This window comes from Corvus kubaryi, unplaced genomic scaffold (genome assembly GCF_017639235.1).
Source record: "Corvus kubaryi isolate FWS band 111438036 unplaced genomic scaffold, C.kubaryi_AGA036_p1.0 133, whole genome shotgun sequence".
NCBI lineage: Eukaryota > Metazoa > Chordata > Aves > Passeriformes > Corvidae > Corvus > Corvus kubaryi.
In genome coordinates, this window is record NW_024580667.1 from 11,980,484 (window position 1) to 12,007,364 (window position 26,881).

The 26,881-nt window shown below is 41.9% G+C and overlaps 1 protein-coding gene across 4 annotated transcripts in view; it reads left to right on the plus strand.

Moving 5' to 3' along the window:
• Positions 1–480: 480 nt before the first annotated feature.
• SH3KBP1 (SH3 domain containing kinase binding protein 1) overlaps positions 481–26,881 on the plus strand; it is a 214,606-nt gene continuing 188,205 nt past the window's right edge. The window contains exons 1-2 of one of the 4 annotated variants that reach the window (XM_042036732.1): positions 481–966; positions 25,072–25,229. In XM_042036732.1, the coding sequence (XP_041892666.1) occupies positions 963–966; positions 25,072–25,229 (162 nt within the window). In that variant the 5' untranslated portion in view covers positions 481–962. Of the gene's footprint in view, positions 967–25,071; positions 25,230–26,881 lie in introns of those variants that run through there. The other 3 variants (XM_042036710.1, XM_042036720.1, XM_042036742.1) reach the window with 3 other exon arrangements.

Here is a 26,881-nt window from a genome sequence, read left to right on the forward strand (position 1 = left end):
ATCTTCCCTTTTTGTCTCTTCTTCCTTCCTTCCCTGCTCCTAACCCCAAAGGTGTATCGGTGTGTGGGGGGAAGGTGGGCCGGGCAGAGACGAGGGGCAGCTGCGGCGCTGCCGGTGCATTTCCCAGTGCCTCTGAAAGCAGAGCCGCGAGGGCAGGGCCGGGCCCGGCTCCCTGGGGGCGTGCGCGGACGGGGCAGGTGCGGGGCAGGAATGCGCGGTGGGCGTCTCTCCCGCTGCCCGGGAGCGCTCTCCATCCTCCCCCAGCGCCCAGCGAGGATGCGCCCCGTCCCCTCCCCGTGCCCGCGGCGCCCTGCCCCGAGAGGGAGGGAGACAGCCCGCTCCCCGCCGTGGCTCTGCTCTCCCCCGACCCTGCCCCCGCCGGACCGCGGCGCGGCTCCGCTTCCTGCCGCCCTCCCCGCCCTCCGCTCCCGCCGGCCCGAGGCGGCGCAGCGGCTCTGGCGCAGTCTCGCGACACTTCCCGCAGCGCGGAGCCGGAGCCGCCGCTCGCCCCGGCAGCAGCAGCGGCAGCCGCGGCGGTCGCTGCCGGCGCTTGAGGGCTCGAGCAGCTCCCGCCCCGCTCTCCGCCGCGCTCACTGCCCGCCCCTCCCGCGGCTCGGCGGCACAGGCTACTCCGGGCGCTTTCGCCCTGGGCTGCTTTCCCGGCGGCAGCGGGGACCCAGGTGCCTGCAGGAGCTGAAGGCTGAGCCCCTTCTCTCGCCTGATTTCTATATATTTCCTTTTCCTCGCACACGCTGAGGGAGCCGCGGCGCAGGACGCAGGATGCAGCCCGGCTGCGGCGGGTGCTGAGCGCGGCGGCCGCCGGAGGAGGGAGCGGCTCTGTCAGCGCCTCCGCTCCGCGCGGCGGCGGCTCGGGCGGTCTCTCGCCCCCTTCCTTCGCCGTGGCCACCCGCCCCAAACTTTCAGCCTGTTCTCGCTGCCAGGCGAAGCCCAGCTCGACATAAATGGGTGAGTTCAGGCCGCCGAGTGCCGGGGGGCCAGCTGGGGCTCCCGGCTGGCCGGTGGGGTGCATGTGCCGCTGGGGGCGGCGGGAGGGAGGTGGCCGCCACCGGCCTCCGCTCCTCCACCTCACGGCTTTTAACTTCTCCTGCCCTCCCCTCCCCCGGCCGAGGCAATAATTGTTTTCATGTGACAGGCGGAGAGAACGGGGTTGGCGGCGACAGGGCGACGGCCGGGTGGGTGCCCCTCGGGGCTGCCGCGGTGGGTGCCGCCGAGCGGGGCTGACACGATTACGAGCCCTCCCGTGCATCGGCTGCCCGGCCTCGCCACCTTCCCGCCGGCCACAGCCCTCCCCGGGCAGTCTGGGGTGTGGTGGCGCCGGGCCGGGCTGGGCGGAGAGAAGAGAGACCTCCGCTCCGGGCGCGCAGGTTGAGCTCCGAGGGGCTGCGGCGGGGAGAGCTGCGGAGAGCGCGGGCGGCGGGGGGGATGTACCGCCCGGCACTGCCCCGCACCGCCCGGCACTGCCCCGCACCGCCCCTCACTGCCCCGCACCGCCCAGCACTGCCCCGCACCGCCCCTCACTGCCCTGCCGGGCGGGGGCGGCCGCCGGGGCCGCTGCGCGGGGTCGCTGGAGCCGCGGCGCGGGGGGCGGCCGCGCTCGGCAGCCGCTGCCCGTGAGGTGTCACCCGCGGGCTTCGGGAAGAGGCTGCGCCTGGATGCCCGGCCCGGGCTGGGCAGCGCCCGTTACCTGTGCAGGAGGCAGGGAGGGAGGACGGGGTTGAATTGTCCCATTATGCGGGGCGAGGCGGCAGCGGCGGTGCCAGGCGCGGGCTGGCTGAGCGATGCGCCCGGGGCGTCGCTGGAGTGCCTCTGCCCAGCGCGGAGCCCGGCGGAAAATGACGGATAGGCGGGAACAAAAGAAGCGGCAGCTGTCGGTGGGCAGCCCTGGTGCGCACACCGGCCGGCGTCTGGAGACAGCAGCGAACGGCGCTCCGAAACAGTTTGGATATCCCCAGACCCTCGGCTGCCCGCTTCACTCACGGCGACGGAAATGCGATTGGACTGTGGGGGAACCTGAGAGCAACATCACTGAAACGACTGAATATAATGCGTTATGTGGGAAGACATTTTACACAATTTCACCTGTTGTAATACAGTGACGTTGTGAATACAGTAGGAAATAAATCGTCCCTTTGTTCTCTGAGAGATTAGTTTGCAGGGTGCTATGGGAGCGATGCACATCTGCTCTACCTGTGTTTTACCAGATTAAGCACAAGCTTTTTCCTATCGACTTTCAGTTAGTTCTCCCGTTTGGGCTGAGATGGGTTCATCCCTGTGCAGCTCGTTCGGCTGTATTGATCCGGCGGAACTCTGCCGCTGCTGACAGTAGGCCGGCATCCCAGGCTGCCACAGTTAATTGGGGGCATTGTAGAAGCTCTGTTAGGGTTGGTTTGCTGGCTCACTGGCACAACTCTCAACTTCTGTCTTCTGTCACAACAGATAAGGTTTTAAACATAGCGTTGTATTGAGAGGTAGGGTTTGTAACTGCTGAATGGAGCAGAATCTGTACTCAGTAGGGCATGTCATAGGAAATAATTTTTTAAAACTTATTTTTGGTTTCTTATCCTCTCCCCATGCGTTTATATCTTTCTAGCTTTGTATTGTGATACAATAAGACTTTTCTGATTTCAATTTAATCCATAGTCCAAATATTAGCCTTTATGGTTCAAAAGATTAAGGAAAGCAATAAAGAACCAACAAAGTAATTTGCATTGGTAGAGCTCTAGGAAGGTTTTTAATACTGTAACTTCGTCATAAAGGTCATCTTTTTTCTTTTTATCCACCCATCCCTCTTCTGGGCTATGATCCTACACATCTGGCTTCTTTGAAGCTCATTTGGATGATGACTTTCCCAAATCACCATGATTCAGTCTTACTTTGCTTTGCAAAATGGGAGTGGAGGAAAGGTAGATATGATTTCATTGTTGTTCATATCTTTAAATGGTAAGTGATTCTCACAGTTTACAAACAAGTAGAAAATTGTGCAAGGAGGTGCAGATATGCATAGTATGAAAGTAAAATCTTTCTAGGAGATATCAAATGAAAGCAGTTTTATTAAAAACATTTTTAAATAGTTAGCGTTTTTGTAAGGTGTCACAGATGCAGAAGAGAATAGGTGAATTCTTTGTGTACTACACTGTTAAAATTCCTAACGTTTTATTTTTAAATTACTTGTATGCCTTCTGTTTTAACCATTTATATTTTCTGTGTGGCACTGCAGAGTATTTTTAGCCCAACCCTGTGCATGTGTATATATGTGTGTATGTTACATGTACCTGTATACTGAGAGTCAGTGCTTTTTAACAGCACACACCTCGAACCTTAAAAGAACTACTTCATGTAATTGATGTTTTACGAGTTCTTCTATGACTTTATAGGTAGAGTACATTAAAATTAATTAATTTACACTTGGAATGGACTTGTCAGGAGAGTTGAGTGAAATAATGGTGTTAGTTCTCTACAACATAAAAAAGGGGGAAAAGGCAGAGATCTTAAAGGTGAATGCAGTGAAACAAGCTTGGTCCCCCTCCTTAAATGTTTGAGAAATTAAGAGGTGGTGTTTTGTGGGGACTTGTGTGTTTGGGAGGGTTGTTCGTTTGTTGTTGCTTTTGGGTTTGTTCTGTTCTGTTTTTATTTTGAAACTACTTAGACTTGCATATGGTTAGGGAACTCAGTCTCATCTGCAAGAGGATGGGGTCCCCACACATCAGACTGCACACCTGAAATTGAGGGTGCAGAAAACAACGTAGATACGGGAGTTCCTTGGAGGAAACCTGGTTTGAAATGTTCTGCTTATCAAATTTAGAAAATGCAAGATTAGAAGTGTGATTCTAGAGAGCAGCGTTTAACTGCCATCATCACAAAGCAGCGGCGCAGCTCCTTCTGTCGGTCGAGACACACCTCCCAACTTCTGCAGTAAATGAAGGAACATCCTTTCTTCTGCTGTGCAGTCTTTGCTCGTGTTCAAAGCACAGCCAGTTTAGTGCAGTAAAAGAGGTGTGGGTCCTGTATAATAACATTGCAATGAGGCTATGCAGCTGAAGCCTTCATCACACTGCTTAAACACTTTCTGCATCAATATTTTTTCATCTAAATGTTTTTCAAGGTATTGTTAAAGCTCTGCTCTTTGGAAAGGGGAGGAGAGGAAATGCTGCTTTTTTTAAAATGTGAAATCACATCAATCATCTTTGCTGCCAACATAGTTGGGAGTTTGGATCCAGAGTCTTGTGCCCTTTGAACCAGTTAGATTACTTATACTGGCAGACTGCGTGGTTTTACGTAATTGGTTGATAAAGGTGCTTTGCTGTGGAATACTGCAGCTAGTTTGTACACACCAAAGGAATGTTACACCAAGAAGTAATGGAATCCAAAGGGTTCAGTCTATGTGAAAGTCTGATTATTCTGTACTAGCTGCAATCCCTTTTTCTGTTTTTACCTTTCTTATTTTTTCTTTTCATTTTCCAAATTCTCCTTTAACCCCTGCCCTCAACTTTGCCCCCCATCTGTTTCTCTTTACACATTTCAGAGATGCTGCTTCCTCCTTCTTCCTCTCTCTTATCGCAGCATCAACAGAGTGAGTGCACTGAGCACATTTCCTGTGTGTGGGGCCAGGCTGACCTCCAGCACCAGAGCTGTGCCTGCATCCAAACTTCTGCTTGGCCCCATGGTGACAACTGGAGAGTGCTCACTGCAGCAGGAGCCCTGGGGAGTGCAGCTGGGAAACTCCAGCAACTCTACACTCTCATCTAAAACGAAGCATTTTTGAGGCCTGAGCTTAGCAGAAGTTGTACACATCACTCACATCACAGAAGATGGTAGGTGTGCTTGTGGTTGCTTCTCCAGAATGATGGAGGTATTGGAGCCTTTCAGTAAAACAGCTGTAAGATTTTTTAAATAGAAGTAATATCTGTCATTCTAGTAATCCTTGAAGGCAGTTGAACAGTTTCAGCTGAATAAGGAAAAGTCATAAGAAAGATGATTAACATGACATTTTACACTTGATTTTTTTTTAAATAAGGTTTTAAGCAACTCTAAAGTGGCTTTATAGAGAAAATATTGTGTAAAAATCCTTCCCAACTTGCAAAAAGTCTTTATTCTCCTCCTCATAGGGGGTGTTACTGATTTTAATTCTTTTGTGGTCGTTGGTAGGTTTGTTTCTCACAAGAAAGCAGTTACACTGGAGTTGTTCAGGATCAGATTCCCATTGGTTTGGTCACATCTTACAGTCTGTGAATGGTTTATGGTCTGAGTTCCAGTGGAGTTTTCATAAACTGTAATAAAATATTTTCAGTAACCTGTAGAAAGTTTCATTAAAAAATAGCTAGCATGAAGCTTTCTTTTCCTAGCGATCAAGAGATAATGACATTTCTGTCATAAAATGTTGTCAGAGCTGCCTTCTAAATGGATCAAGATAGTGGTTGGAAATCAAGAAATACAAAATATGTAATTATGCATGTATGTGTAAAAGATTATGAAAATAATTTCTGATTGTGACATCTCTTCTGCTTGCTCCTTTCCAGTAGCTCTTCTCAGACTCTCCATTATAGTTGTTTTTTTTATATTAACTGTTGCTTTTAGCTCAGGAAGTGTGATAAAGAACATAATACTTAAAATAAATGTTTTCTTAAAAGAGCATAATTCTTGCCTGTTTTTTGTGCTAATCAAAGATTCATCTGTAGAAAATTACAACAGAGCTGCTAGAAAAGGGGTTTTTTCTGCCTGGGTTTAAAGAAGCAATGTAATGTGCATGTAATAATAATAATGTAATGTAATAAACCACTTTATTGAGAAGCAGTTTTCTTTTGATACGAATGCTGAGTGCATACATATTTCTGTTTAAACTGCTACTAATGTAATATACACAATTTATCACAATTTATCTGTGATGTTATTCAGATTGCTTATTTTGTAATTGTTATTTACTGGATGTTAAGAGGGTTTTCTAAGAATTCTGCTGGTGTATCAGAATTTGTATAGGCGATCAGTGTTGACCTTGTAGATAATGCATTGACTCCTTCTCTGCTTGTAGGGGAAGGGTTGCATGTGTTAGGAGGAGAAAAAGGGAGCTTGGTAATGTGAAATGTGCAGCTGAAATTTCAAATCTGATGTGTTAGAGGTCACTGAAGTGCTGCAAGCAGGTTAGCCTTGATGAGATCAAACGAAAACAGCTGCAGAGATGGTGTCTGTTGTTTTTCTCTGATCCTTCTGGTATAGAGCAAGCTTATAAAAAATGATGATGGATTTTGTATGGTTCCTATCTGTGTGGTTTTTAAAATCCTGGACCAAGGAGCGGATGTTTTCCCTTGATGCAGAAGCAGGAAGTAGCTGCAGGGCATATCTACATTCTGTACACTGAGGAATGATGAAAGAATATATTAGGGGGAGGGGAATGGGAGAGGAGGTGAGTATGAAGATTCAGTAATTCAGCTAATGTAAAAGTAATTGCTGACAGTCTGCTTCACACTGAGAGGAAACACAATAAATGCTTGAAGTCCCTATGTGTAAGAGAATATGCAAATACTGCAGTTCAGCAGTCATGGGTTGTATTATCAAATGAAGTTGACTTTCCCCTCCTTTTTGTTATTGATAACTGAGAAGAATCAGTAGAAACCAATCCTTGAGAATGCAATGGTAAATCCACATAAAAGCTGTGTGGTGAGATGATGGTTGCAAGGTCTTGGCTATGCTTTGTTCCTAACATAACTTTGCCTTAGAGAATGGAGCATCCTGGAGGATGAGCAGTGGAAGGGGAAAGGATGTCTTTGTTCCCAGTCTTACAGCAGTTTGTGTTCCAGGGGGAGTGTTGCTGAGAATTTGTGCTTCTGATTTAGCATGAAGAGTTGTGTGGAGTTGTGGATCAGAAATGATGTCTGTGCTGAAGAAAATTCTCTTTAGCAACAAAGATAAAGTATTATAGAAAGCTGAGCAGTTATACAAGGAAAATATCCCTAACTTCTGATTAATTTGTAGTGTCAGTATAAAGAGGTATCTTTTGAACTCTGCCTTTGAATTTCGTTAGGAGTATTGTACAGAAGGAAAAAGTTCCTCTTTATCTCATTCTCTGTCTTTTATACTGTGCAGCTAAATCACTTCTGACAATTGAAACCAGCTCACACAAAAACCAGTGTAAGTCTATTCATTTATTTGAAGATCAAAGTCAGCATTGGTGCACAGCTCCCTGGGGAACTAAAGCTTTTTCAAAAGTGTCAATATAGATTGGTTGCATGTGTTGCAAGTCAAGGCCCAATTAGACTAGATCTAGATCTTTAAAGGTCCCTCCCAACCCAAAGCATTCAAAATGATCTATCAATATTTAATTAGCTTTCAGTGGTCACACTGCTTGTATTTAAAAATTAAGTGGTTTATGTCCCACAAGTAATTTTTAATTAATGAATACGCAACTTACATTTGAAAAAACCCCAGCCTACCTAAAACAAGCAAACAAAAAAGCACGCCTGCAAAATAGGAATCCTTATAACATGTTGTGTTCTCCACTTGCAATTTCCAGGAACTTGCTTGTTACCTTAAAAAGCAACATATCAGTGCTTTTTATTGATAATGAGGTCTCAAAAGAAGCACGCACGGAAGTCACTTCAGGGTGTTTTCCTGCTTGTTTTAGGTTGGTTTTGTGAGAAGAAGTTCTTGGAGGTCAGTGCAACTGCTGGTGCTGTATGGACTACTTGTGTCAGCCTGACTCTCTTTGTATGTCGCACTCTCTTTGTATGTCTTTCCCCATGAGCTGGATTTATAAAGGTTTTCATCAAAGGTAGCAGCAGTATCAGAGTATAAGTGTACATGTACAGAACTTTTCATTTTTGAGCCAATTGTAAAGCTATTCTTTGAGAACTCTCATGTCAGGTTTGAGTCAAATATTTTCTGTATCTGAGGTTGCTGATTCATCCTCACCACTGGCAAATAGTATTTTTCATACTCTGGTAGCTTGGCAGAGTGGATTGTTTTTTTTTCTGATAGGCTTGTGCAGCATTGAAAATTTGCTGTCCTTGTGACAGATATAAAACTGGCAAGCAGCAAGACCTCAACTTAATTTTTTGGTGTTTTTCTCATTCCTGCTGTTCTTTCTGTGAGGTCTCACTGAGCCCTTATTGAGCTGTTAGTGCTCCTTTATTTCCCACTGTCAAAGGGCACACCAGAGGTTCCAAACTGTGCCCAGAAAAAGATGCCTTTATTTAGAGGTTTCATTATGGCAAGGTTTAAAAAACTTCTTTGCTGTTAAATTTGGACCACTTATAAAAAAGTGTTTTAGCTTTGGCCTTACGTTTCCAAATGTAAGGATTAATGGCTTGCTTTGGAAGAGTGGTGATGTTTGTTTATAAACAATATTTGAATGTTTTATTGATGAAGATTGACTACTGCAGTACTCTTTCATTAGCCATTTCTTATGAACATGTCTTTATTGTCACCAACAGCTTTATGGAAAAATATCCTATCAAAACCTTTCACTCTAGATAAGACCACCTTAATTTCCCATGAAATAGCCTGGTATTACAGTTCATAGAGATTGCAGAACTGCCATGTTCATTGAATGCAAATATCCAGATTTTCTACTTAAACTGTCACATAAAAGAAGTCCTCAAAAACCTACACAAAGCAGCCAAAATACCTCAAACATTTCCTACTAAAAAAAAAAAATCATAACCCTAGAGGAACCTGACTTTGTTCCCATCAGATTTTAAGTGGCTGGGGAAAGGGAAGGGATGGAGAAATGAGTGCAGAGTGTGAAAGCCTTTCAGTAAAGACTGAGCTTGAGAGCCTTGCCTTGAGTGCATGATTCCAGCAGTTTGTGCCAGTGGGTATTCCTGAATACCTGAGAGTGAGCAGCAGTGCTTCCAGGGAGGTCCTGCAAATAGGGAAGAGAAAAATGGCACCATGTGTAAGGTAGGCCTGGTAGTAAGAACTACTTGTAACTTCACTTGCTTGTAAAATGAAAAATTCAATTCTAGTTCCAGGAGAGTACAAAAAGTGTCTACAAATTTATAAATCCTCATGATATTGAAGATTTTTTTTGATGGCATGTGCCACACCTTATTATTTGATTTTAATTTTTGTTCACAGAAGCTTCAGGCTGCCAGCAGTTGTGGAGAACACCAGCTTGGTAGCTTACAAGCTTTTCTTTTTTTATATCTGTATTTTTAAATTGCATGTGGGAAGGAAAAGGTTAATCACTATGCAATCTTGAAATCTAGATTTGGTTCAGACTTAAATATTGATATTGAAGTCAAATGGTTAAAACTTCAAGGAGTAGATTTGAAGTGTGATACACTTCTGTGCTTTTGTTGCATTTTTGTTTAATGGAAATAGTAACATTTAAGTTTCATCTCATTTTGAGATTGTAAACAATTTGCTGCACTGAACTGATCATGTGACTAGTTCAGTTGTTAATCTCAGTCTGATACTAGATTACTTTTAATCTTGATTCGTTGTTAATTGCTATATTCTAAATGTTGGAAATGTGTTCTTTGTAGCTATTCTTGTTAATAACTTGAACAACAAAGTTAATGTTCCAGGTGACGCAAGACTAAGTATTTTGTGGATTTTGTTGGCTTTTGGTAGTTAGATTATAGATTTGACCAGCTTCTCAGTTGCTTCTTTCTTTGTAGCAGAAAGCAGTAGGTCTTGTTGATCACAGGGGGTCAGGTTTATCTATCTGTATGGAACTGCTCCAGCATCATAGAGGTAACATGTGGTTAATCAAGGGATTTGTGTGTATAGATAATCCAGTCTAGTTAACTGCTGTTTTATTGATGGAAGGTTTGCTTAATAAGCAAAATCCTTCTCTCACTTCTTCCTTGCTTGACTAAGTGTGTGATGAAAAGAGATTTATCCTTGAACAGCCAACTAATTTGTACAAGTAAGATCAGCTCTTTCTGTTAGAAGAAACAGTCTTTCAACTGGGAGAGAAATCTTCCTGCTGCTGTTGCTGTCATCTTTGGTTACACTTGTTTTTAATGTTCATCTTCCTGGACAGCTGCTATTTCCTCTTCCATCCAGTAATCTCTTTTAAAATGGGAAAGATCTTTATTTTCTTTGAAACTTAATACAAAAGTCCCTTGTATCTTGTGATCGTTTCATTCATCAAATACCTTTATTTAGCTGCATTTGAAAACAGCTGAAATACACTTGTCAGTTTTACTTTGACCACTGAGGTCAGTTTGAATGGTCTTTGTTCTGTCAGCTCATACCGCCCTTCAAAATTGCTCACTTTGATTTGCATTCACCATGCTACTTATTTTAAAGGCTACAATTTCTGTGTGTGAAGCACCTATAAATAGTGCTTTTGATCAGCTGACATCTCAGTTATCTGACTGTGGTTCGTGGAAGATTAAGATATCGTCTAGTTTGTGATGAACTACCTTCTGACAATTCAAAGTTGTCTGTACTGGTTCTGGAGTCATGAGACAGCTATTAATATGTATTCCTCTGCAATGTATTTGATAGTTTGTTCACAGTTGTGGAGAAAACAGTCTTGTATTCCTGTGTGTCTCATTCCTTCACCTCATTCTGTCAGAAAGCAGTTGCACCTCTTCTTATCACTTACACAAGTACATGTATGCTTCTTTCCCTTTGTAAGTTGTGTTGTTTTGTTGCTTTGGGTTCACGTGTTGTGGTGGTTTTTGACTGTTGGGGTGGGTTTCTTTTCTTTTTAAAATAAATCTACACTGCAGTTTCCCAGCTGTTTCTCAGGAAAGATGCTCTTCAGACTTTTTTGTCTGTTCACACACCTGGTGCTCTGTCATCCCATCTTTTCATATGCACTTCCTTCTAATTCATGTTTCCTTCTCTTTGACCTGTCTTTCAAATGTACTGCTTCCCTTTTTAGAAAGCTTTCCTATGTACTTCACTTACAGAGTCTCAAAATTCTCTGAATTAAGATGCAAAGATAGACAGAATTCTGAAGGCAATCTGGTGTGGAATATAGCACAATTGTAGGTGATCCTTTACACATTTTATTCGGAATTAGGGACAGAAGAAACCTTTGGCTGGATTCCCATAAATATGATGTCAGGAAGGAGAGGGAAGGACTGCCTTTTAGAGACTATTGCTTTAATCTGCAGGGTTTTTTCAGAATTGAAATTGATACCCTGGAATAATGCTGAGGTGTGTGTTGCATATTGTGTTTGCCAGACATGTTTTTGATATTTTCTGATGGAAGAGTGGTGCCTCTGGTATGTGGAGTAAAACAGGTTGTGGAAGTTGGCAAAGCCAAATACTGAAGTTCCAATGTTTTTTTAATTTGAAGAACTTAAAAGCAGGATGTTGCAATTTTAAGAAGAATTTCAGTTCCTGTCTGTTCAAGTCTGTCAGTGTCTCTCTCGAACCAAAACCAAGGAGCTGATGTAAATGCAGCCTTGTAGGCTGAGAAATTAAATGTAAGAAATGCTCTTTGCCTCTCCAGACCATCTGAAATCTACAATTAGTCTTGGCTTCTGGTTTCCTTAACTCTAAGAGCTTGTACCACTTGAACCCAGGGAAGGTCATTAGAAGATTCTTTAAGGGGATGGAGTCCAGGAAACTTTTTCTTAGATGGGAAAGTAGAGTTTTCTCCTTAGCCTTGGAAGAAGTGCTCAAGGTAGATAACATTCAGTGACCACTATTTCTGTCCTCTGTTAATTGCATGGTTTAACCTGCCTGCTGCCTCCTGGATGCCGTAGAAAGATTCTGTGCCAGCATCCGAGGAAGTTCTAGTTGTCTTGAGGAGAATCTGTCTTGTTGTTACTTCCTTGGCCGCATGTTTTGTTCTGTTCCAGACAGTACCGGTGATGGTTACTGGGCGTGGATGAGAGGAGGAGGTTGTCAGAAGAAAAACTGCTTATAAGACAATAGGGTTTATGCCTCTGTTTGTTTGCTTGAGTTCCATAAAACTCCATCCTCCTTCTCCCCCTTTACCCCCATCTTCAGTGCAGCAATGGGTTCTTCTGTCTAAATGCTGACTGTTGTTTGTTCTTTCACTCTGTGCTCGAAGCTCGGCTGAGCATTCCCATTCAACCAGCGCAGAGTGGCTCAGATTCCCTCTTGGAACAATGCTGTCATCAGGTCACAAGCTGTTCTGGCTCACAATGAGGGTCAGGGATAAGCTTTCGGATGTACTTCTTTGGCTTGTATCAGGTTTTGCTTTCAGGACTTTTTTTCTAAGGAGGAACTCTGTGTAGTGTCTCCCTTTTGGAGGTTTGTTTTCATTGTAAGAGTTAAAGAAGACCCCTTGGAAGTAAGGGTGTTTCTTCAGGCGGAGGAGACTTCTTGAGACCTTTAACCTGCTATCAGAGATACCTGTTCAAGGAGCTGTGTCTTCTACTTGCAGCATTATCTCTGCTTTCTTAAAGGCTTCGCCTTGTTGAAAATTAAGATAATTTCTCAAAGAGAAGATAAAACTAAAAAATGTTAATGGAAGTGCCTCCTTGCCTGGACCTATGATTGACACATGGAATTTTGAAAAGCACCATTAAAACAAAACAGAGCAGCTAATGCCTCTGATGTGGAAACATTTTTGTTCATAAAAGAAAAAAAAAGTGTTAGTTTGTGAATTCCATTTATTGTGACATCCAGAAAACATTACCTGCAGAAACTTATTTGACCTGAGAAAACAGAGGCATTAGAGATACCATCAAAAACTTATTACTCCAGAATTGCATCCTGCAATCTAAAATTGAAATTTGGAAGTTTTTTAATGCACAGAAGCTGACACATGTTATCTGATATAATAGGGAAGTTTATTTGCCCAAGGATTGTCTGGAACTTGTGAATTCATAGATGCAGTAATTTCTAAAACAGCATTTTTTTCAGTCCTATAGTTCTTACCACGGTTTGAAGGAGAATAAAAGAACCTGATGTTAAAAGAGAAGTTGCTAAGAGTTATGAGCAGCAGTTTTATGAGATTTCTTTCTTAATCTAGAAAATATATTGATAGGTGGTAAAGGTGTTCTTTTAATCACATGTCCTTTCTCCAAACATTCCCACCCTACCTGCCATTGTTGCTCACATAATTGAGGAAGTTTGGTGTTTTTAACACCAAACTGGTGGTTGTTGGCTTTTCTTTCAGTGTTTTGTAGAGGTTTAGTGGAGATGGCTCAATGCTGGCATGTAAACGTTGTATTGGACCACAGTGGTGAAATGCAAATTACCCATCATCTGAGCTCTTGCACTCAGGGCTGTTAGCCCCACCACACACACACAGCACTTATAGCTCCTGTAATGCCTGGCAGTCCATTGTATGTGAAAGCACAATAGTTGTTTCCTTTAATTTAGCTCATAAATTATGAAACTGCTGAGCAGTTCCATGCTGGGCCTGGCCTTCCTCTGAATGTGAAGTTTTGTAGCGGGAAATGTTTGGATTTATGTAAGAGGTTAAAAAGGAAAAAGCTGATTATTTCTTTTCTCCATCCAGGCCAGCTTCTTGCTGCTGTACAACGCACGTCTTTGTGACAGTTTATAATGCATCAGTTAAAACACAACACTGGTTTGTAATCCTAGCATTTGACAGGTGGAATCAGAAAAGTTGCTGTTGGGGTAAATATTTTCCAACTGCTGTCTTAAAAATGATAGCATTCTGTCAAACTGAGGGAAAACAACATAACTTTGAAATTGTTATAAGACACCATGTTTGTCTGCAGCTGGCATCACACAGTGAAGGGCTGTAGCACAGTCTGAGGATTTTGGCTATATCAGGCTACTGTTGCCAGCAATCTCTTCTTGCAGAAATCACCGCTTCCAAAAGCAAGAATACTGCAACAGGATGTATCTGTGCACCACTTTTCAGTCTGGTTACTTAATGTAGCATGATTTTTATGAACACTTCAAGCAAATGTGGCTAAGATGCAGAGGAGTATGTTGTATTCTCCCCATCCTCCTCCTGTGCAAAAGGGTTGCTACTTTTGGCAAAGACGTGTGGTGATAGTAACAGCTTAGGCATCTAGTGAAATCCTCCAAGCTCCTCTGAGATCATATTCATAATTGCATTCATGCTTCTAGTCTGATTTTAATGAGATGAGGTGAATGTTGCCAGCTTAGAAGCTCAGAGTTTTAACAAATGCTCTGCATTACACAATATGAAGACTCTGAACCAGTTGTTGACCACAACTTCTGCTCATCTTCCTGAGGGTTAAATGATGCTACATCATGTCTCTGAAAAGGTAGTTGTTCCTTATCTCTTCAATTTTTTATTCATTTGTCTTTCCACCTCAGTACTATCCATCGGCATCCATAAATACTATCAAGGCAACTTTGGGACTAGAATACTGGGCTAGTACTTATGAGTAATTTAACACAGCACTTACTTTCATGGCATCAGCTTTTCTATCCTGCTTACTTTTTATGGTGATACATTAATTTGGTAGCAGTTCTCATTAATTTAGCCAAACAGTAGTTTTATAAATAGTTCTGGGTGTATTTAGCTGTAATCTGTCTCCTTTTTGTTCTGAAGAGTAACTCATATCCTTCCTATATCCTGTCACTTGTCTGAGAATGAGATTTAGGAACTGCAAGAGCAGAGAAGCATTACTAACAAGTTTGTATGAATATATAGTTTGTCAAATGTGACTTTTTTGTCTTTGCTTACCTTAAGTTAAAGTACTCTTCTCCTTTTCTGTTCTTCTCAGCTATGGGTATAATAATTTACACTTTTCAGAACTTTGAATTGGTTTTATGGATATTGGAGGAGGCAGGAACTCATGTTAAAATGATGATATTAAATGTTTTCCTCTGAATCTAATGTCTTCCATTTCTTCTGAATGGGTCCTTGTGTGCTTTAGCTTCTGAGGGTAAGAACAGTTCTGAAGGTGAACAGCTCCCAAGACAATTTTACCTTTGAGAAGCACTATATTTCTTCAGTTAAAGGTTAACACAATGCACGTTGTCTGCAAACTTGACAATGTGAATTTAAATTAGGTTTGTTTGTACATGCTGTACACTGGGAGCATCTGCTGTAGTTAAGAGGCACTCTGGTTGATAGAACCAATGGGTTACAGTAAACTTAGTCTCCTTCAGTAGCAGCAATGGGATTTGAGTAGTTTGTTGTCCAAGGGAGAAGGACCATTTTGCCCTCAGGAAAAGATCAATTAATTCAGAAATAGGAAGTGCTTCCCCAGCTGAGAGCCACATGAATGCCAAAGACTATCTGTGCAATCTCAGTTGTTCTAAAGGGTTAAGGAGATTCATCCCAGTAAAATCTAACATGTATTGCTGGATTCAAAGTGGTATTAAGGGGGAATACAGATGTAACTGCTGCCATCTAGAACTACCACAATAATCTTCTTTCCTTGCTTACTCATGCATGAACGTTTCTGGTGTTCAGATGTGCTTTGGCATATTGCATAAAAAGTTTGTGTCAGAGATACAGTGTGAAACAGTAAATTCAGTAAGAGGCAACTACTATTATAGGCTTAAGAAAAACTTAAATCCATAATGTTTATTAGAAATACCTACCTGAAGTTTTTTACCACAGACTTGCTATGAGATGTGTATTTTATGTGGAAATGCCCCATGTAAATACAAAAATACAAACATACTGACTTACTGTTGTTCTTTACCTGACTGTAAATGTGAGATTTTTTCGATGGATTGTGGTCATACCAAATGCCTTAGCTGGAATATAAAGTATTTCTTGTCCTACTGGGTGATTTCCACTCAAGTAACTGCATGTTTTATGTTTTAAAAACTGGAACCAAGCATACCTCTTTGAAAAACAGAAAATTAGCTCTCCTCTTTTCTTGGAGGACAGCTTGGGAGTGGCTTCAGCTCTGCTGCTACCCAGAGAAGAGTCACACTAGGACAGCCCCAGGCCAAGTGTTCACTGTCCTCCAGATTAGGATTTGGTTTGGGGTCCTGTGCACAGCTCCTCTGTTTCTGTGCTTGCATGTGTGTACATGTGAATTGCACACCACGGGGCATCCCCTCAAATGCTTCCCATCTGTCCTAAGTGTTCTGTGGCTGCCTGTGATGCTCCCAGGGCGCAGGCTGGGTGAGGGTTTGTGGCCTGTGGGAGGGGACTGGGACTGTAACAAGAAAAGGACCCTGGGCCATAAGACTTAGGTGGCCCCTTCTGTGGCTGCTCTGCTCTTTGAGGGAGTGATGCAGTGAAGGTACTATTCTAGGATCATGACCTTTAGCTCCCCCCATTGTTTGCAAAGGGGAAATAGGAAAATCTAATGTAAACTGAAGGCTGTTCTTTTAGTGGAGAAGTTGCTGTTTATCATGTAGAATGGATTTAACATCTTGAAGATTAAACAGTACTGCTTTTCCTTCTGATATTATTTTTTCCTTCCCCTATAGCTTTTCTTTTTCATGAAGTGAAATCCTTGCAAATACTTTTAGCAGGGAGTATTATTGCTGGTAGTGTTGCAAAAGAAAAATGTTAAAAATTGAGCAAAATTTGGAATTAATTTTTCAAGGAAATGATGGATATTGCTTGCAATCAAGTAGGTACAAAATGTTTAAGTGATTTTTTGTGCCACATACGTGCTAAAAAACTAACAGCTCAAGCTTTCTTAAAAATCCCGGTTGCAATTTACATTTAAGCTGTAAAGATAGTGTTATATTGTTATCTAATCAAATTTTTTAAGAGGCATTTCCATTTTGGTAGAATGATGACTCCAAGGCCTGTTCAGTGACTCATTCCTTCATCTCATATTATAAAGTGTAATGACATTGAGAGAGTTGAGTCTTTATAAACGACAGATTATTTTGTTCTCTGGTAGAAGAGCCCCATCAGACTTTATATGAATCTGTCTTCCTTCTCTTCTCTCAATCCTGTTTGTACCACAGCATCCCTGATGCAATTGACTTGCCAGCTGCTCAGTGTTCTTAGGGTGAAGAAAACAGTGGCCTTGTAGGTCATATTTGATCTTCAGACCTTCTGGCCCTCCAGGTCTAGTTTAGGAAACCAGAATTATTGAATGTAATGCAGTTTGGTTTTTGTTTGTTTGTTTATTTGTTTTTTTTCTTTTATTTGAGTTCAGATTGTAAGTCAGTCATGCTTTGATGTTTGGTCTAAAAATAGGTATTAATTTTTTCTTTCCTGGTGGTTCCTAATATTTTACTAGGAGTTTTAGTGCAACCTGTCATATAGCAAAAATAATGTGGGGTTTTTAAAAGTATGCCCATAAGCTCTGAAAGTGTTTCAGGCTCACCAGTTTGTACCCAGGTGCCTTAGATAGAATAGCACGTTTGAAGAAGACCTTGTCTGTGAAGTTCTGAGGCAGATGGAGTTCACTGGTCAGATTTTTAACCCATTATAAAATGTTATCTTTATGCAAAAGAGTGGTGCACTCTTTTCTGAAGAAATGTAATTTGAACTTTAATTGAAGGCTTGAATGTAGAATATTTACAGTTAGTCTGTCTGGTTTCCATTCTGGTTTTTTGGGTAAGCCAGTGCAACATCATTTACATGAAGCTAAGTGACTTACAAAAGGGAAAACATAAAACTTACAGTAGAGAAGCTCTTAACTCCTTGACTGCCATGTCTAACTATATTCACCACTTTAATGTCTACATTTGGGTGTGAAACCAGACTGCTGCAGAAGGTGGTGTTGACATATGGATGCTGTTACTTGGGTGGAATAGTGCCAAAGGGGTTAATAACATTTCCATTGTGCCTACACACTTCAGATGTCTCACAAGAAACTGATTTGATAACATAGTTTTTGTTGCACAGTAGCAAATCTCTGTTTCTTTTCTTTATTATTTCTTGCTTGGAAAGGTACTGTACAATAACTGAAAATACAATAAACAGAGATGCTTCTGTCTTCAAGTATTGGTAGCATTATTAAAGAAATTCTGACTAGGCCAGTTTAAGAGATTAGATTTTACTTGTATTTTAAAATGTGGCAAGGAAACAAACTAAACAATAGGAAAAATATTTGTGATTATCAACAAAATAATTTCACCTGTATGTGCAAGACTAACTTGGGGAATGAATGGTAGGACTAGTTAAATTTTGAATCAATAATTCTTCTTCTAGATGTGCTTTTTAAAAATACAGCCGTCAGGTCACATTTCGATGCCTGGTTCATAGCATTAGCAATTCAAATTGTGTATTTTAAATCCGAACCACTAAGCATTAAATTAAAAAAATCTTTGTCCCTGACATTGCGGTAATGAGTTGTACTGTGCCAGTCTCCAGCAGGGCTGTTAATAACTAGCTTTGATTCTGTTTCATGAGTTTTTATGTTACAATTTGGATTGATGGTAATATAAGACTAGGAATAGCTGATTTTGTTGGCATGAGAATGAATATTCCCCTTATAGATCAAAATAACTTGAATAGCTTTTGATATTGGATTTCATTACTAATGTACAAAATGCCTTCTTCTAACAGAGAGTCTAGTAGCTGGAGTTTGCAGGCTGGGGCAGGTTTGACTTTCAGGTAGGTACAATATTTCATGAGGTACAATATTTTGAAGAAAATTTCTCAAAAAAGAGAAACCAGATCTGTCCCAATTTTGCCATTTTATTTTTCTCTGGGCTTAGAAGGGATTTGAGTTTTGGCTGTTAATGTAACAATCTGTTTACCTTGGCAGAGCTGGGCCCAAGACTAACCTTTGTTGGTTAACAAATAAAATTAGTTTGAGCTCACTCTCCATGGAGTGTTTTCTCACATCATGAATCATTGTGTGAACTGGGACATGGTTTTAGTCCAGTTCCTGAGGAGAAATCTAGTACATAACTTCAGAAATCAGGTATGTTGTACTTACAGATGGGAAGCACAACTCTGATCTGCTTTTTCTTAACAAACCTGGATCAGTGTTGTCTCTAATATCAATCCAGCTTCCATGAAGACAAAATTTCACCTCAAAAGAAACAAAAAAGATTAAGTTTGACTGGCAGAATGAATTTTTCAAAACACAGTTTGAGAAGGTGCTGTGATTTAGCAAGCTTTAGAAAATGAGTATGATTTAAAAATGCAGCTGCAGGAACATATAAATTGTAAAGCACTTTTGGCTGTCATATGCTCTCCAAAATTCAGTACTGTGATAAATGAGAATTTTGAGTGATCTCAGGAGTACCTTCCGATCAGTTTGCCACAATTCTGCACATTTGTTAGGTGTGCTCTTATTCCTCTTTCCAAACCATGCTCTTGGTTCCTTTGAAGAGTTTATAAACATCTTGATTGTGTGGTCCTATTTTGGTGACTCATATGTCTCTGACAGCTTACACACACTTACGTTACAGTAATCAAATTCTCTGAGAGGAGGCAGCTTTTAAAAATATTTATATGTGTTTTTTAATAAGTGGAAACTTTTATAGACAGAGAAAAGCCTGAACAGTAAAGGGTTGGGGTTTTTTGTTTGTTTAAACAAACCTCCAGTAAAACAAAAGTGATTGAATTGCTGCAGCTGTCCATATGTGAATTAGTGCAAGCCAGACAAACTTCAGGGAGTTAACTCCAGTGCCTCTAGCCTACCCAAGCCACTGTAGAGTGAGATCAACAGCCCCATCCTACCTTTTTGTTTCTCAACAGAAGAGAGAGAACATGCCAATAATCATGTCATTCTTAAAGGAAAACTGCAAGCACAGTGGCAGATTCTAGAACTCTTGAAAAATATGGGACTTAGAGAGTGAGAGAGTTGTTTGCCTTCCTTCATTATGTCTTGCTGAAGTCTGAATGCTGAGGAGTGTTTGAAGAATCAGTAGCTGGAGCCAGCCTGAATCCCTGCACAATTGCCATCTCCCCCTTACAGCTCTCTACCCACCTCCTAGCTCCTTAGGAAGAGCAAAGCAGTGTGCAATTGCACTCATAGCAAAATCAGAATAGTATTTTAAAGCTTCCTGAGCAGGGAGGAGAAATTACTTTGCACGTGCAAAAAGCTTTGAGTTCTGAAGGGAAGTATATTCTAGCAGGCTGCTTAAAAATGAAGATACAGGGCCTTGCGTTCCCTGGGGGTCAACCAAACTGGAAATACCGTGCTAAATAGTCTGAATTTTACCTTTTCTGAGTCACAGTGCTGTTGTGTTCTGTGGAGATAAAAATTTTCATTGATGTGTGTACCTTAGTGCTACCGCTTGAATCCAGTAGTCTTTGGAGAGCTGTTGTGTAAATACAACTTCTGAACCAAATGCACTGGTTACTCTGGGGTAAACTGTATGTATATATATATATAGATATATATAGACAGATAGATAGATAGATAGATAGATATAGATAATATTGATGCTAATTTAGGGACTCTAGTTCACATATTAGAGATATGAGTAAAAATTGGTTAGTTGGCTGAACTCAGGGGGTTGAACTTTCCAGACCTTCAAGTTCCTGAGGTTTCAAGAGCCCAAAACCCCCAACCTTCCTGAATGAAGGGCAGATGGAGTCTGTGCCTCTTGGGCTGGTTTTGAAGGCTCCCAGAATGGCAAGTCTGAAAACTTGAAGTTTGTAACTTCCGATGCCAGGAGGAAGGCTCCTGCTCCACCTCAAGATCTGCAATTAGAGAACAGATTCAGTGCTTTTGTAGGTGATGGGGATATGGGTACTCCATCCAGTGAAGCACCCGAGCTAGTAAATCTGAGCCATGAAGAAGCATCAAGAGAAAGTGGGAAGTGGTAACAGTACAGAAATTCTCTGCTGCGAGTGTTGGAGACTCCCATCTGCTGACCAGACCTGACCTGTCATCTAGAGAGGCTTGTTGCCTGCCAGGAACTTGGATCTGGAACACTGTGGTAAGACTGCCAAAGCTTGTCTGGCTTCAGACTACTACCCCCTGCTGCTCTTCCATGTAGGTTTCAATGATACTGCCTGAAGTGATCTGAAATTATCAGCTGTGACTGTGTGGCTCTGGGGTGATGACCAAGGGTGTGGGAGCCTGGGTGGATTCTCCTTGATCCTTTGGGTGAAAGCAAAGTGCATTAGGATGAGTGGACAGATCCTGTGGGTAAGCTGGTTGCATAGCTGGTGTTAGCAACAGAATTCTAGTTTTATGATCATGAGGGTCTTTCTGAGGATTGCTTGGAAAAGATGAGGTTCACCTGACTAGGGCAAAAGCATATTTGCAAACTATCTTATGAGCAATTGGTGGACCAGGTTGGCAAACAAAATGTGGTACAAACAATGGGGACCTTGTAATCAAAAAAATCAGGACTGAAGGGGGCCCTTCCCAAGCATACCTATATAAACAAGGTTCTGCTTTTCAGAGTTACAGGGAAAACTCTGCTACTCTTTCTGGGAAGTCAGCATGGCTGGTTGCCTCTCTGAAATGTCTGTGTTCTCATGCATACAGCATGGGATGCAAAGAAAAGGAAATACATGTCTGCATGCAGTTTCAGAGTTATGATTTCATTGAAATTGTGAAGATATGATAGGATAGGTCATATTCAATCACCCTGCTATCTACTGGGGGGATAGTGTAGCTTGTTTATGTGCTGGGTTGGGTGTGAGCAGTCCCAGAGGTTCCTGGAGTGTGTTGTCTACTGGATTTCATACCTGCAAACAAAGAACTGTTTGGGGATCTGAAGGCTGAGGGCAGCCTTGGCTGCACTGACCGTGGGATGATAAAGTTTGGGATCCAGAGAAGAGGGGGCAACAGGCAGAATGCAGGGTTGCAACCCCGGACATGAAGAGGTAAGACTTTGGTGTGTTCAGGACTCTGAAACCAGTGGGAAAGTCCAAGACAAGGTAAACCTTCCCTCTGAGGAAGAGAGTTAGGTTAGGGAATATTTAAACAAACTGGTCACATGCAAAGCCATGGCCCTGGTGTGGTATGTCCTGAGGGAGTTAACTGATATTGGGACGTCCCTCTTGATGGTCTTCAAAAAAAAACCTGTGATTAGGAGGGGTTCATTAAGACTAGAAGAATGTACCTCCTGTCTTCAGGAAGAGCAAGAAGCCTCTTCTCTGAGAACTACAGACTGGTCAGCCCCATGTGAACCGTTGAAAGATGATCGAACAAATAATCCTGGAAGCCATTTCCAAACATATGAAGGACAAGAAGCCGGTGGGAGAAGTCAGCATGGATTTATGAAAGGGAGGTCATGTCTGAACAATTTGTTAGTCTTCTACCATGAGATCCTTGACTTGTGGAGTGGATGTTGTTTATGTTGACTTCAGCAAAGCTTTTGTCACTGTCTCCCATAACTTGACAAACTGATGAGGTGCAACCCAGGAGAGTGGAAAAACCTGGCAGAAATGCCTGACTCAAAGGGCTGTGATCAGCAGCACGAGGTGCAGGTGCAGGCTGGTCAGTGGCAGTGGTGCCACAGGGGTGGGTAATGGGGCTGGTGCTGCTCAGGATCTGCAGTAATGCCCAGGGAGACAGGGCAGAGAGGAGTCAGAGCAGGTTGGCAGGTGGTGCAAAAGTGGGAAATGTTTGACTCCCCAGAGGGTCGTGCTGCCATTGGTAGAGGCCTGAAGAGGCTGGAGAAATGGGCTGACAGGATGCCGATGAGCAGAGGGGAATGCCAAGTCCTGCAGCTGGAGAGGAATAATGGCAGGGACGAGTACAGGCTGTGGCTGAGTGTCTGGAAAGCAGCTTTGTGGAGAAAGGCCCAGGGATCCTGGTGGACATGAAGCAGAGCATGAGGCAGCAGTGTGTGCTTGTGGCAGGGGCAGCTCCTGGCTGCCTGGGCTGCTTCAGGCAGAGTGCTGTGAGCAGGGGGAGCAATGTGATCCTTCTCCCCTTGTCCTTTCTGGTGAGGCAGCTGTGGAGTTCTGTGTCCATTTCTGGGTTCTCCATGACAAGAGTGAGATGGAGAGAGTGGAGTGAGTCCTGTGAATGGCCATGTAGATGGCTGAGGGATTGGAGCCTGTGAGATCTGTGGAGAGTGTGAAAGAGATGGGACAGTTCAATATGGAGAAGAGAAGGCTCAGGCTGATCTTATTGATGTGTCTGAAAGCATTTTTAATCTTAAGGGTGATCAAATACTGGAATTTCCATCCTTTGAGATACTCAAAACTTGGCGATAAGGCCCTGAACAATCTGTGCTTTAGCTGTTTCTGCTTTGAATAAGGGGATTTGTCTACAGAGGTGCTTTCCAGCCTCCAAAAGCTGTGTGATTTAGGTAGTGGTTAGTGGTTTGTACTGCACGTGCAAGCTGATAATAAATGAAGTACCACCGGGGGCTGTCCTGGAACTTGTTCTGTCTAACATCTTTTATCAATTACTGAAAAAGGCAGCGGAGTGCACTCTCCTCACATCTGTGATTGCAACCAAATAGGTGGAACAGTTCATGAGTTAAAGAGTGAAGGGACCTGAATCTAGAGGAACTCCGATTGTCTAACTTGGAGAAGAGAAATTGTGAGGTCCTAATAGCTGCCTTACAAAGCCTACAAGTAGGTTATCAAGAAGATGGGGTTACTGCACAGCAGTGCACGGTGGGGCAACAAGACCATTGGGTGAAAACTGATACAAGAAAGGCTCCAATACACTGTAGAGAGAAAACCTTTTTCCTAGTCAAGCAATGAAGCAGGTTCCTCTGTGTGCCCTACCTGCCTCTGTAGGAGGAGGTTGGAGCTTTCAAGATCCATGTGGACAAAGCCCTGAGTAACCTGGTTTGACCTCAGAACTGGTCCTTTGAACAGAAAGCTGAACTAGAGATGTGAAATCCCTCTCAGGCTGAATGACTTTGATTTTTCAGTTAAGGTTCAGTGATAAATTTTTCATGTTCTGTTTGCATGTCAGCTTATAATGTGTGGTGCCACTTTTCTCTTTTGCTGTTCATTATGTAGTTTAGCAGGCCTCTTGTAAACTGATTTTATAATCGTTTTTGACTTCACAGAATTAATAGAGGAATATTATAAGCCATAAACTTGTGGCTGGTATGTGTCCAAAAGTCAGAACACTGCCTTAGCTATGACTTGCAGGCTCTGGAGGAGGGACGGAGATATTCAGCATTGTGACTGTGTGATGTTTTGGGGGTGGAAAGAAGTAACTGCTTTCCTGTTAACTTAATTCAATTTAGTATGCAGGGTTTGTTATTCAGGCAGAACCTTTTTGCTGCCTGTGGTGTAATGGTTGGCTTTGCTTTGTGAGCTGGTATTGCCTGTTTGCTAGAGCTTGCAGGGTTTACATGGCACACTCATTTGTGCATAAAGCAGATGCCTGTTACCAGTTCTCACTTTGCTGTTTCGGTGGTTGAAGTGCTAAATGTTTGGTGGAATGTCTTGGGGCGAGCTTTTCCACTGAAGGCAGCAGGAGTAAGGCTTTACAGATACGACCATCCCAGATTTTGCCAGTCTGGCTCCTAGTAGATGTTTGATGAAACACTGAATATAACTATGGCTTCCATGTTGAATACCCCGGGTGTATTATTTTTGATTCTCTGAAGGAATTTTTCTGTCTTTATGATTTCCTTAATTCTGTACAGAGACTTTCTTTGGTGTATGGTTTCAAGGGATGGGGAGACCTCTTGGGAAAAGACAGACATACCTTATAATGGTAGCAAGCTAATAATGCAACTCTGATAACAGACATTCAGAGCAGTAGAAGTATTTCATCTTAATTCTCTGATGTATAATCACAAGTAAAAGTAAATCTTGTCTCTTTGATGAAACCCTGCAAAGGCATGTTCATGCAGCAAAGCTTTGCATTTCTATATAAACAACAGTGAAACTCATCATGATGCAAAAAATTCTTGTTAAATACTCTTTAGGTTGATAGTGAGATATTTAGCAAGGTAGTTGCAGTGACTTGGGATGCTTATGAATTTGAGAACCTTTCCATATTTATTTCTGTATTAAATAAAATGCTTTGAAAGTCCTGTGAACAAAAGGCAAAACTCTGTCCAAGAAATAAAAATAAACTTTGTAATACTGCCAGAATAAATATTGCTGAAGCATCACAAATTGATTTCCTTTAAAAAATAAAGAAAAATGCGTGCCATTTGTTGCCTTAACCATGATGGGCTTGCTTGTGTGTTTTTCACTTTGGCCTCTCTTGTAGCAGTTACCCACGGAACATTACCGTTGCATGTCGCCTTTGTGATGTACTCTCTTGGTTAAGCTGAATGAATTACTTTCACTGAGAATACATGATTGCATTGGTGTTTTCTTATGCCTTTGGAAGGCAGGAAAACTTAAATGTAGTCAATAATTGTCCAAATATATGTGTGTTTCTCTTTTAGTGGAGGCGATAGTGGAGTTTGACTACAAAGCTCAACATGATGATGAGCTGACGATCACTGTAGGTGACATAATCACCAATATCAAGAAAGATGATGGAGGCTGGTGGGAAGGACAGCTCAAAGGCAGAAGAGGTTTGTTCCCTGACAACTTTGTAAGAGTGAGTACAAAGTGGAACTGTTCTTGTGTTGTGTGTATAAGCTTTATGTACTGTGTTGTTCAGGCTAAATATTAGCCTTTATATCATAACATCTTTTATATCTAAAACCATAATATATTGCATATACACATGTATTGTATATACACATATACTGCATATATAGAATGCAGTGTTCTATTGAGGCAATGTTACAAAGAAAAGATTACTTTCTTTGCACAGACAAGTTGAAAATAAAAGAAGCTACCCCTACATTTCTCTGCTGTTCAATGATAATATTTGACTTCTTGGTCTGAGAACAAAGTGGTTATTCTAGAACAACTTTGAGGTTATTGCATTTGAAATATTTGCTCTTCCTTGTAACTGATTCTGCTTTTCCAGAATGCTTTCTTAGGTTTTATAGAAGTTTTTTTTTGTGAATATTTGTTCACAAATGGCTAAACTGGTTGAGAATAATTAGATTTTTCCATACAGTTGCCTATAAAAACTTTTTTTAAAAGCCCATTAGTTTGTATTCACTTAATATACCAAATAACTTGCAATAATCCTTGTTTTAGGACAGCCATTCAGAGGTTTAGAAAGAAATTCTTTTTTTTTTACAGGGCATCTGTGTGTGCACACATATGTCTGCACATATGAAGCCAGCTATTAGTACCTCTGGGCCTCCTTGATTTGTCATTGCAGACCTAGGCTGTTAATTTCTATAAACCTCCATAAACTTGGCTCTCCACTAAGGAAAAGAGACCAAGAACTACAATAAAATACATAAATAGATTTTATGATAATCTTTTAGTACAGCTTCAGGGGAGCTTTGGTACTTCCCCTTTTTGAAGGGTATAAGTGTCTTTCTTTTTTTTTTTAACTTCATCTAACTGTTTAAGCCTGCTGTGTGTTTAGACATATGGACATAATGAAGTAATTTCATTTTGCTTCAATAGTGCTGTGTATGTCAAGGTAACTGGGGGAAGTGGTCTGGTTGTGAGTTTAGCCAGCCCACAGCGGGGGGTGTGGGGGTGGACACGGGAGCCTCAGGTGTTTCTGAGGGGACAGACATATACCCTGATCCTTGCTCCTGTCATTTTCAAGAAGAAAGAGCAGCTCTGTGTCTGTCAGGCAGCAAAAATTAAGAGCATGCAAGGGCCTCAATGAGACTAAAGGGTGTGGTGGAGGACAATGAATAATCTGTTTTTTGCTAATCTCTGAAAATCCACACTTTGGGCTAGGGGAAAGAAACTGGTTTGGTATTCATTGTGTATTGGTAATATTTTTCTGCTTGAGCTCTGGTTAACTGAACTGTGGGACAAATGCAGACTTCCTGTAAGCTTTCTCCTGGCTGATATTTCAATCTGCTGCTGATTTTAGGAGGTATTGGATTTAGTGTTCTAAAAAAATGCTGTCTATGAATTTCTATTATGAGAATATAATAATCTAAAGATTTCCAGGTTTACGCCATTAGTACCTAATTCTAAGACCTCTTCTTTCCAAAATTACTTCAAACTGTGGCAAAGTCACATAATTGAAATATAAATAGCTTTTTCTCAATAGAAAGTTCTAAAACAACAGTAAATGGTTTAGATTTTGTCTTGTCATGAAATACCACTCCCTGCTCTTTCCTTCCTGTCATCTTTTTTTTTTTTTTTTTGTATTTATTTCTT